At 45.7% G+C, this 12,638-nt stretch overlaps 1 protein-coding gene across 1 annotated transcript in view; it reads left to right on the forward strand.

The window, feature by feature from the left end:
- MRPL48 (mitochondrial ribosomal protein L48) overlaps nt 1-12,638 on the forward strand; it is a 67,376-nt gene that overhangs the window by 13,728 nt on the left and 41,010 nt on the right. The window contains exons 2-4 of the mRNA XM_078656247.1: nt 2,322-2,374; nt 6,039-6,076; nt 11,327-11,415. Coding sequence (XP_078512373.1) covers nt 2,322-2,374; nt 6,039-6,076; nt 11,327-11,415 — 180 coding nt within the window. The remainder of the gene's footprint in view (nt 1-2,321; nt 2,375-6,038; nt 6,077-11,326; nt 11,416-12,638) is intronic.

Consider the following 12,638-nt stretch of genomic DNA (forward strand, 5'->3'; position numbering starts at 1 on the left):
ACTGGCCAGTGTCCACACTGGTCCGGCCTAACCCTTCCCTTTTTGTACACATTGGACACCCCTATAGAAGGCCATAGGTACACCCCTGGGCAGGGTGCAGTGTATATGAAAGGTAGAGCATGTACTGGTAGTGAATTACAGCCATTTTCACTTTTCACTATTGAGCGGGCTATCTTGCCCATAGGCTATAATGGGGAATGCTGAGCATAATGCTTACCTGCATATCTTCCCATAGGAACAAGATGGAAAATTAAAGCCTGGTATCCCTGAACTTAGAATTTAATAGCACATCTTTTAAGAAGGATGTTTTTTAAATCCTGTGTTTGAGAACAGCACTTTTAGAAAGTGGCTGTTCTCTTGTCTGTCCTTTCTGTGTGCCTTGGCCTGTTTGTGAATTGACTGTCTGGTTTGTGAGTGACAGGGGCTGGGGAGCCCCCAGGAGACTGGATGAGTCAGCCCTAGGCTGAATGACTGCATCTGCATCTTGAGTGGTGGGAGGGGATAGCACCTAGGCCTTAATAAGGCTGTGCCTGCCTTCCACAATGCTGGCTCCACCTCCAGCTGGGCGGCTGAGGACCCTGCCCCTCTCTCTGACAGCAGAGGAGAAGACAGAAAAAAACAAAGTGCTCAGGAACTGACCTGAACTGGTTCTGACTTGCCAAGGCCTCTCTGCCTCTAGAGAACAAAGGAAAGACTGGTATAAGAAGGGCTACCCAGACTACAGAAAATTAGATCATCCTGGAATCAAAAAGGAACCTCTGCCAAGGAGAAAGCTGGACAACTGAAGAGGAAGGACTGTCCTGCTGTGTGTTTGTGGGCTGACCTGCAGTTGCTTTGCTGCCAAGGAGATGGAAAGGACTTTGTTGGTGCTTAGTCCCCTTGCTTGAAGAGATCTCCAAGGGCCTGAAGAGAGCAGGCCTCCTGTTGAGAAGTCCCAGGAACAAAAGGACTTCACTCCCAGCTTCCCCCCTGAACTCTGCTGAGAAAATTCTGCCCTCCCTAGAGTGCTGAATCCGACTGAGGGGCCTCTGGAAGTTGTGGCCTGCTGTTTGGGATGTTGGACAAGGAGAAACAAAGACCATCTGCAAATTTTCATACATCGCTTGTTTGCTGACCGCATCCCCGACAGTGCGAGGAAATTTCCGGCGCCGCGAAGATTGAGATAGTCGCAGCGCCTGTTGTCGCTGCAAGAGTCGACGCATCCTTCGCTTGCGGAACGCATCGGCCCAGTGCAGGAAGATTACTGTCGCTGTGAACATCGTTGCAGAGCCTGTCGTCGCTGGGTGAGATCGCCGCACCGCTTGCTTGCGGACCGCATCACGTCGCTGCGAACATCGTCACAGAGCCATCACATTGAGGGGCCGCGAGAGGAGAGGATCGACTCTGCGCCGCGCATCGCTGCCGCACCTGAGATCGTTGCCGTCCCAAAGATCGTCGCATCGTGCCTTTGCAAGACGCTTCCTACGGAACCTGCGCACCGGAATCCATACAAGGTATCGCATCCCGCCCCATACAGACCGGATTCGTCGCAACATGCCCGCTGCGTCCAGCGGGGCTGTCGCATCACCTCTCCAGGTTCTCAGGAGTGACGCATCGCTTGTTTTTCATTTCTGCAGCTTCCATTTGGAACTTTTGTCACATCTAAAGGTACTTTTGGCTAAACGTGACGCAACTGTGGATTATGTTGACGCTAACCCTAGAACTCTTTGAAAATCATATTCTTGAACTGTGTATGTTGGATTTTTGTCGTTTTGGTCTTGTGTAGTTTAGATAAAGATACTTTATTTTTCTAAACTGGTGTGGAGTCTATTTGTGGTGTTTTCACTGTGTTACTGTGAGTGTTGGTACAAATACTTTACACATTGCCTTTGATAAGCCTGTCTTCTCGTGCCAAGCTACCAAGGGGTGGAGCAGGGGTTATCCAAAGAGTGTATCCCCCCTTACCCTGACTAGAAGCAAGGGTCCCTATTTGGACATTGGTACCTACCTCTGCCAACTAGAGACCCCCAGATCTAACAGAGACAATTTTAAAGTGTTACAATAGGAGAAAAACTGTTGCTTATTTTTCTTACTTGAGCCAAAGTGTCTTATGTTCACCGGGATAGTGCTTTAACACAGAATATGCAAGATAAATTTACCTAGACACAATAAGAAGTAATAAATTACACAGTTACAGTGCACTCCTCATGCTATTGAATCATCTAGTTACATTTTGTCACAGTATGATGGGTGACCAAGTCAATTATCCGGGGGGAATGTCGTTCAATTCTGCAAAGCTATTTTAATAGACATATGTTCTGAAAAAGTTTCTTTTGTTTTAGGCACTGCGCTTAACCAGTGAAATAATTTTTGGACCAGCAGCAGCACTTTCTAGGTAAGTTAACATTCACAATGGAGCTTCATGCAAACAGCTAACATTTTGAAAAAATGATGTTAAATTTTGTACACTTTGTACTCATCGTTGATCATGGCCTGTTGCCAGGGGAGTAGCTTCAAGGGGGTGTTTGGAATGTTACACCTCCCCAAATAAAGGCATTTTTGGCTTGAGAGTTGGGTCTGTGGGCCTTGAGTTGGCTCATCTATGCCTCTGTTGGTTAGTCTTGTCATCCTCGTTTTGAGTAAAATATTTTAACTTGTAATTTATTTTTGAAGCAACTTAGACATAGGCCTACCTAATGCAAATAAGTATTGAACCTATTCCTCGTGGAAACAGTGTATCCCAAACCTTGGTCATCCCATCACCCCTCGGCATACTGTTGTTTTAGCTGATAACTTTGTGATTCACTCCTTCTGAATCTCACTGACTAAGCTATGCCCCTGCCTTTTGGGATAATCTTTAACTAAATCTGTCTCTTTTTATCTGTTCTTGCCTTCTTTTCTAAACCGCCGACAGGTTAGAGAGGGCACTTTCCAAAGTATCTGGGCTTAAATTCTGAAATTCAAAAGTACAACCAGTGCTAGAAAGTAGGAGGATTGTGACGGATCCCGGTTCGGCAGCTACTTCTGAGCCCCCAGGGAAATCTGCTGAGTTTGTCCTGGGTCATTTTCTGACACAGGGCACATTGAACAGTGTCCGCACACGTTGTCTGCATTTTGTTTGGTTCACTTAGTGAAGGTTTTTCTTATTTTCACTTCCAGCAGGGCCCAAAAAAAAGGAATGGTTTAAAGGGCCATCTGCCCTTCTTTTGTTCAAGTATTATCCTGGCTGGGAGCCACTTGGTGCCAATGTAGTAGAAGGAAACAAAGGCTCATTTATACCTTATCACTGGGCAAGCACTTTAGAGAAACTATGACTTGGGGTCACGTTTTTGACTTTGTTCAACCATCTTATTTAAGACATCTGCACGGTGTAAGAATGCAAGATGTATCTGTGTATTAGTAATTACACTAATCTTAAATGGCACCAACTAATTTATTTTTTATTTAGTTCTATTATAGTGCTACGCCTCCCCGTGTAGGGTGTCGGAGCACTTTACATCACACTCAGAGACACAATAAATCATACAAGTGTGTAAATCAATGTGCAGGAAATGTTACTGAAGACAACAGGAGTTACAAGGTGTAGGCATCACATATTGACCATACTTGTAGATATTCCATGCTAAGAGTGCCTGGCTGAGAGAAACACAATGTTAGGATTTAAAATGTATTGCAGTGATTGGGGTTGTCCGTACTAACAAGACTATTCATTCCCTTCTTTGAAGTTTTAGAATAACAACAGATTGAGAGAAAACCCCCAAAAAGATCTAAACCCTTGATTTACAGTTTGCATTCAACTCCTTGATACTGGTAAATAGTTCACTGTGCTATATTAGGATTGCATTTTATGAACTGGAAGTCACAAAAAGGTCTTAATATCCAACTCTGTTATCTGAGTATTACATGATCTGCTTTGCAGCAGGCACATTAACCCTCTACGCAACTTTGTGGATGAAAACTGTGATTGGACAAAACACAGAACTCTCCCAGAACTGCATTAACCACCTGAGTAATTTTACCACCATTATAATATCCTCAAAACTGCTGGACACGCAGAGATCGCTGTATCAGATGTCTTAATCCTGTAAGATATTTTAATAAAACTGCCTGTATGTGACCAATTCATTAAGAACAGATTTGCTGTCACATTTGTACTTCTTCCCAATTATTTTGCAGCAGATTTAAAAAAAAAAAAGTATGTATAAGTTGACTGTCAGACTCTGCTTTTCAAGCTCCGCCCCTCGTTTCTCCACTCCTTTTCCTCTGCCACACCTTGACCCCCAATTTATGGGTTCCCGGAGTAAATGTTTTCCATTTCCAGCACTATATGAGTCTTCCTAGAGTTTGCTTGGGACAAACATATGCCTTTCATATCCCCCTTCCAGAGTGAAACAGGTGAATTTTGTAGGGCCCCAAAGAGATAAGACTAGTGACTGATGTCTCACTGCTCACATTTTAGTGCCTCAGTATAACTCCATTCTTGGTGCTAATACGGCATTTCATAAACACCCATACCACATTGTGCTGTACTTATCGGGTGCACTATTAACAATTCATTCTGTTTTTAAAATGAGGTATCACACTGAATAATTAAAAGTGCATGCTAGTTATATTTGGTGTTAAAAGTATACACAGATAAGTGCTGAAAATACAACTTTACGTGACTTATTATTTTTGTACCGTCTGGGACATCAAAATAATGAGGTGGCTACCCTAATCGTAAGACTGGATGTTTGATGCAGGATCAGCAAATTATTGATTCCCTCCACCCTCAATCCCTAATTAATGCCATAATAGCAAAAGTTTGACTTGTATCTGAAACCCTACGCCGCCGTCAATAACATGCTGAGTTACTTAGTGTTTGGGAATGCACCCTGCATTCAGATGACTTATTCCTCGTTCTTGCCCTTCACTTTCACACTCACAATGTACTCACACTGATCACCATGCACTCACACCATTCGCCTGCTCACCCTGCACTCATAGTGATCACTCTGCACTCCTAATGCACTTGTGCTGTTCACCCTTTACCTCATCCTGCAGTCACACAAGCACACTACTCACCCTGCACTCATGTGACACTTCACTCACCTGTCTGCCTCACTGTTCAATCTGCAATCTCAATCAAACAAGCCCATCACTAACCATTCATTCATTCGTCCCACTCTGCACTCACATCTGCACCCAAATTCCTATGGTCACCTTACTCACCCTGCAGTCACTCCTCTTACCCTCCTCTCGCACTGTTGCATCGCTCACCGTGCACTCACATGGGCCCTCTTGTCACCCACACAGCGCAGAGGATAATGTGCCTGCTACAAAGAACATGTACCGTGCAGATCACAGAACTGAGTGTGAGTAAACGGAGTAGTGCTATAAAAAAATGAAATGTTTGTTAGAAAGGTGCTATAGAGAGATGAGGTGCATTGTTGGTGAGTGGTAGTGAGGGAATTCATGGAGAAGGAGGAAATGGGGGAGGGGGCACCAAAAAAAGACTGTTGCACCGTGTGCGACCAGCGCTAGGGCCAGCCTTGGCTTGGAGTGCTACTCCCCCCACCCCGCCTGAAGTTAGGGTCTAGTTGCGCCCCTGGCTGTGCCGTATCTCCTCCTCCCAAGTCCCACTCCCAGCCTGAGACTCTCAGCACAGAGTGCGCTGCTAGCCCCATATTGGCTAGCCTACCCCTGCCCCACCACCCCGTGCCAGGAATGGCCTGTCGGTGCCGGCCTCCTCCACCAGCCCTGGCTGGCTGCCAGCATATCCGGCTGAAAGACATCAGAAGGTGGGCCCGCACCGCCTGAGCTCGCAGAGCTACACTGGCCGGTTTCTGTGGAGACCAGCCCGCGCGCTGCAGAGACAACCCCGGTATTGATTACACTTCTTCCTGCGCTGCCCGGAAGTGGTCCCTGGAGACCGTAAAATGGTTCATTCCTTTGTGCTCGCAAGCAGTGGCCGGCAGGGAGACTCATTTACTAAGCGTTGGCCTGCAGTGTTTGGCATGTGCTGTCTCATAGCTACCAGGTCTAAGATATTTATTGCTTTTTATTGTCTTTCTTCCTAGATTATCCGCACAGAAGCAGCTTCCTGTCAGCTCAGCAGGTATAGTAAGCTTGAGTGATTGGTTTAAAAGAATCGTGAACTATAATTTGGAAATTTGTATTTTTAAAGCACAAAAAATAAATCCACTGTCACAGTCCTAAAGTAGTCCTGGGTTGCTGCGCTACCATGCACACCCTTAGTAGCATTGCATTGTAGCATCTCTATAGCGCTGAAGTACCCCTTGCGGGGCTTCAGAGCACTTAGTGTTGATTTAGTAATTTGTTATTTTATTTATTGTGTGAAGGCTGGAGGAAGATGTTGGTGGAGGTGTTGGGTGCGAGTGGTTGCTGGAGGTGTCCGCTATGAGTGAGGTGTTTTGATGAGGTACATGAGACGTGCTCCAGGCCTGATGCAGTAGCATGTTACACGTGCTGCGGTATGCCCCAGGAGCCTGTACACACCAAGGAACTTGTGGCCCGTGAGGTTGTTGATCAAGATTTAGGGAATTGCCAGGTGTTTATTTCTTCTTCTGAATTCTAGCTACTTGTGACTGGTTCTAATTATCTTCAGGGAGTTGTGCAGCTACAGAGCTAGCGACTGACAGGTGGACCAACGCACTCACAGAGTCCCGTCCCTTGATCACCGAGAACTCCGATTCAGCCAATCTGGCCTACGTCAACTGGATTTCCCAATCCCTGGACATCGCCCTCCCGAAAAAGGAAGTGACGCTTAAACGCCCCCACAAAACTGCCCCGTGGTACACGGAGAACCTGAGAGAGAAAAAACGGTGCTGCAGGCAACTTGAAAGACGCTGGCGAATTGATTACGCAGCAGCAGATAAAACCCGTTACCGAGAAGCTATTAGTAACTACAAAAACCTGATAAAGGAAGCCCAGGCCGTCTACTTCTCGGAGAAAATTGTCCTTGCCAAATCAAAGCCGAAGGAAATTTTCAAAATCATTAATCTACTTACTAAACCACCCCCCAGTCCATCAGTGGATAAGCCCGTTTCCCACTGCAACAATGTGGCAGAATTCTTCCATCAGAAAATCAGCTCCATCTATTTGACCTTCCCCCAAACCAACTCCCCCCGTCAATTACGCCTCCACATCCCGTTGAGCCAACATATAATCCCCAATCACCCACGCTACATCACTTTCCTCCACTGGAACCTACCCTGCTGGAGTCCTTGGCACGCAAGGTCAAATCCGGTTCCCCTAACGATCCTGCTCCCCCAGAGATAATAATGACAGCCGCCCAAACCATCCTACCCACACTGAGGGAAGTGCTAAACACCTCCATCTCCGAGGGCACAGTTCCCACAGTCTGGAAGCAGGCCATGGTGAAGGCCCTGCTGAAAAAGCCCAGTCTGGACCCCTCGGATATGAGCAATTACCACCCAATATCTCTGCTCCCCTGGGCGAGCAAGGTCCTGGAGAAGTATATAAATCTCCAACTCACCAACTTTTTAGAAACACACCTTCTTCTGGACCCCACCCAAACTGGCTTCAGACCCAAACATGGGACCGAGACCGCCCTCCTCATGGTCACCGAGGAGGCCAGGAAAATCCTAGACCAGGGAGGATCAGTGGCAGTGATCCTCCTTGATCTCAGTGCGGCCTTCGATACGGTCAGCCATGTCACCTTGCTGGACCCTATGGCCCAGGTTGGGATCAGGGGCAGAGCATGGTCCTGTTTCCGGTCTTTCCTGGAGGATAGATCTTTCCAGGTGTTTGATGGTGATTCAGTCTCCACCAGCATTCCCCTGAACTGTGGCGTCCCCCAGGGATCCTCCCTGAGCCCGGCTCTCTTCAATCTGTACATGAGGCCGCTGGCTGATGTCGTCCGTCCGTATGGGATCAAGATCATTTCCTACGCGGACGACACGCAGCTAGTGGTCTCCCTCACACAGGATACCAACCCACCTGTACAGAGCGGACTCAGGGAGTGCCTAGAAGAGGTAAAATCCTGGATGTCCCTCTCATCCTTAAAACTAAACGGAGACAAGACCGAACTTATGGTCCTCGGCAACTCGGTCTCCAGCCTCCAGACCAATCTTTGGCCACCCAGTTTGGGCCCTCCACCCACCCCCAAAAACAGTATTAAAAGTTTGGGAATTTGGTTGGACAAATCACTCTCCTTCGATGTACAATCCACCAAACTCTCGGCTACCTGCTTTGGCATCATGAAGATGCTTAAAAAAAATTTCCCCCTCCTTCCCATGGAAGCCAAGCAAGCAGCGATACAAGGCCTGATTCAGTCCCGCCTTGATTTTAATAACATTCTTTACCTCGGAGCCCCAGAATCCACTCTGAGGAGGCTGCAGACAGCGCAAAATTGTGCTGCACGTCTGCTACTTAACATCCCTCGCAGACAGTCAGTCAGATCCGGGTTGGCCTCTCTCCATTGGCTACCTGTGCGTCAAAGGGTGCTGTTCAAGGCCTTATGCATAGCCCACCAGTCCTTCTGGAACTCTGGCCCCAAGATCACACAGGACCTAATCCATCACTACAGGCCCAACAGGAACCTAAGATCAGATCAATCTTTTTTAGCAGTCACCCCGAGAGTAAGGAGGTCCAGAGCTGGAGGTAGGTCTTTCACCTACAATGCGGCAAAGGCCTGGAACACCCTTCCACCGCATTTAAGATCCAACTCTAACCTCATGACATTCCGTAAACAATTGAAAACCCTCCTGTTCCATCTAACCTAAACTCCCCCCTCTCCCGTGCCTCCCCCCTCTGTCGGACCTGGTATTCTCAGCGCTTGGACGCCTCCGGGCAGCAATTCGCGCTATACAAATCTGCATCAAATCAAATCAAATCAAAGTGGAGTTTATTTTATTGTTTAGTTAACACTTTTACAGCACAGGGCTATGTATAGAAAGTGTCTCAGAATGAAGGCAGTTGTTTTTAGAAAACACATGATCTAAGTTAAATACAAGTCTGTCATAAATAATGTAGCAATACTGATCGCGCAGCAGCCCACACTGTTGGCCTTTGCCCTCATATGGGCCTGAGCCAGAGAAGATTGTGCACAAGGAGTGTCTTTTGGCAATAATTTGCATTATTGACTGGCTTCGTGGTCAGTAACGCCATTGACAGATGAACGTGCCAGCTCATTCACCACCCCTTCTGCAGTGGGCCTAAAATGTCATTTTCTGTTGTGAGAGCTGTACCTGTGGGCCCTACTGGAATTCATAGACTATATACTGGGGAGTTGCATTTACTGTGCCCACGCTCCCCGAACATGAGTTAATGCACTAAAAATCCATTTCTTTAGGGTTACAGGCATGTCTTTCTAATGTTCAATTAGTGTATTTCTTAGTGGGAAGAGTTGCTTTAGACATGATCGTAAATACCGTATTCCTGGGGGTTTCTACATGTATAATCATCCACCTCACAAGCATGTAGGATGCAACTGAAACCCACTTGTAAGATGACCTGACGATTCATATCCCTAGTAGTTACATTACCACCCAGTTCAATACCTAATTTGTTCAAATGAACCAGACAGGAAGATAGTTTTATTGTATTGCAACTGAAGACATAATTTCCAAACTGAGCTCAACAGTGAATCTTCTCTGCCGTGGATCTGTTGTATCTTGTGCTTACTTTTACTATATTTGCATGAGACGAGACCGCATAGGATTAGCAGTGTGTGCTCCTATACTGCTTTTTTCCTACCATGGTATATTTCATGCAAGACATATCCTACATATGGCCTCATTTTATTGGTTGGCATTGCTTTATCTTTTGCTTTTTGGGGTGATGCCATGTTAGGCACATCAACAGGCATTATGTTTTTTTATGGTATTTACATGTTCGGATCTCTGACATACGGTCTTAGTTCTGCAAGTAACTGGCTGTTCCATGCATTTTTTTAGGTGTTGCTAGCAAAGGCCACCTAGAGAAGATCTAGGTTGAGATCGTGGACCTGTCATAGGTTGTATTTTCTTTGGGGTGTTGTTACATTAAGCCCTCCTACGTGTAATCTTGGCTCAAACAACAACCCTTCCATGCTATATGTTTTCTTTGGTTGTTTGGGTGCAAGAGTTGACTCATTAGTGCTTTCTTGCGGTGTTCTTGTGTTAAGCTCCTCGACAACCTACATGGTATCACGAGCTGGCCTCTCTATTCTTTGTGCTTTCCTTGCGTGTCGGGGCTGTGCAAGTGTATGCCTAGCATCCGTGGAGATGGCTCTGATAGATTGTGCAAATTATTTATGGTGCCCTTTGAGGTGCAGCTCGAATCAAGTCTAACATACGCTTTGGACTACACACTGTGGTGGTTGGCGGAGGCCTGGGAGGTGGGCAACCCATAGGAAATACACAAATGTCACCAACCTTGGTATATTACCTGTGGTACGTAGCAGCCCATAGAAATGGGCAGTAAGTGACCCGCCATCTTATGCGGTATGAGGAATCTTTCAAGGAGTGAAATGGAGGAGCAATTCTTGTGGGGCTTGGTGAGTCTTCCTAGGATTTCAAATAAAAAATAGGCCTGGGATGTTTTCTCTGGATTACTTTAGGATTGGGAAAATAGCAGTTCTAAGAGATGATTAGGAGGACTGGTGCTTGCTGAGGTAGGGAGGTTAGAAGCGGCAAAGTTCAACTTGGTCTTCCCAGCAATACCACAGATTGCCATTCATGCTGATGGCATCGGTCTCACAAAAACACGAGTTGTCAAATTATCTGTCCGTTCAGGCTATTTTTATACATGTTCTAGTATTTGTTGTAAGCAAATCTCTTTTTACGACCGTGCTGCTGCTTATGCAAACATACATTTAAGTGGGTCTTGAAGGGGCTTTCAAATGTGCCTGAGATGGGCCCCTGTTGAAGGCATTGCATGACCCATCTTGTTATGAGTGGTTAGTCCACGATTGACAGATGAGCATTTCAAGGATAGTTGGGCGGGATTAGTGCAACTGCAGGAAGGAAAGGGTTGTACTTCCAGGCGGTGGCACTGGTTAAACCGAGCACTGGAAGTCTAAGACTACATTTTCTTTCAGGTGAGCCTTTAATCCATGAGACTAGACAGGTAGTTGTTTGGTGGTACTAGGGGCAGGAAAGAGAATAAGTACTGGAGGTAAATTGTGAGCTGCACAGAATTCTTGAGAAAGGCCATCTTCAAGACAGCAAAGAATTCTGAAAGAGACCTTCCTTTAGATGCTGTGCAATTTCCGTATCTGATTGAACTGGGATAACAAAATATTCTTACACTGAATTCCATTTGGTCGACGATGTTGACTTACTTAAATGGCACTGGCTGCACTTTTACTGAAGGAGACTCTCTCTTTGCTTTCATCTCTAAGGTGGCGATTGGCTGAGTGGTCGCAGGCACTACAAGTCCAGGCCTACTTATGGCATTGGGAGGTACAAGCACCTGCTGATCGAGGAAGCGGTAAGAACTGTACTCGCAGATGTGGAACAGATCTGCTGTTTTAGTTTGCCAGTGATAAAAACTGGATAGCCTCTTCTCTCATCATTTCTTATTGTTCTACCGAAAACCACCCAGAACTGGTAACAAATTTAAAGCCACATTTCTGTATTCCTGTGTTTGGCCCATCATCCTATTAATTGGGTGTGTAGCATGGACCACAAAACAGGTGACCTGATATGCTGCGCAATGATTTTGATCTACTGTTTATTCGATTGTATTCAAAGAGTAGACGGAGATATCCGAATGGGATGGGTATTCAGAGGAGAGATAAAGGTATATGCAGGGTGTAAGTATTCAGAGAAGTGACCGAGGTATTTTAAGTGGTTGGATATTCAGAGAAGAGATCAAGGTACATGCAGGGGATGGGTATTCAAAGAAGCAATGGAGATGTCTGAAGTGACTGGGCATTCTGAGGAGAGATAAATGTATATGCAGGCGATAGGTTTTCAAAGAATAGCGATATCTGAAGTGGCTGTGTGTTTGTATGGATGATCAGGCTCCCCGTGCAAATAGCATCCAGTACCATTTGGCGATTCTTCAACCTTGAACAAAAGAATGTGGCAGGTATTAGAACCAACATAATAGGATGGAAGTTATTAGTTTACTTGTTCTAATCTTGTCTAAGGTAGAGAAAGACCCTCAGTAGGTGAAATTAAATTAAATGAAATTTTACTTTATAACGCGCACTAATAGCCAAGGGTGTCTACAGGGGCAGATACTCTGAGAAAGAAGAGACTAAAACTAAGTATGGTGAGAAATACGAAATTTATGGAACCTTACTTTTTAAACAACCAGGTTTCAGAAGCTTGCAGAAGGAGAGATGGTTAGATCCTTAAGCGCTGCGCGGCAAGATGTTCCACAGCCTGGCTGTGCCCGCCACAAAACGCCTGCCCCCCAGGAGGCTATTTTAGCCCTTGGGATTACAAGATTAGAATCTGATGAAGAGCAGAGGTGCCTATTGGGAACATACCACACAAATCTTTGTTTAAAATACTCAGATAGCAGCTTTGTACGATAAGCATTATTTTAAAATTATTTTGGGACATTTCTATTTCATTTGTCAGGGGTATGTAAGTCCCGTGGCGGCACCCAGCCTTGGTTAAATGATTCACATGTCTTATTTGATTGGCGTTCTAAGACTTTTCTGCTGTTCTTGGCTTCTACTGTTTGTATCTGTAGTTATT

This window comes from Lissotriton helveticus, chromosome 8, assembly GCF_964261635.1.
Source record: "Lissotriton helveticus chromosome 8, aLisHel1.1, whole genome shotgun sequence".
NCBI classification, from domain to species: domain Eukaryota; kingdom Metazoa; phylum Chordata; class Amphibia; order Caudata; family Salamandridae; genus Lissotriton; species Lissotriton helveticus.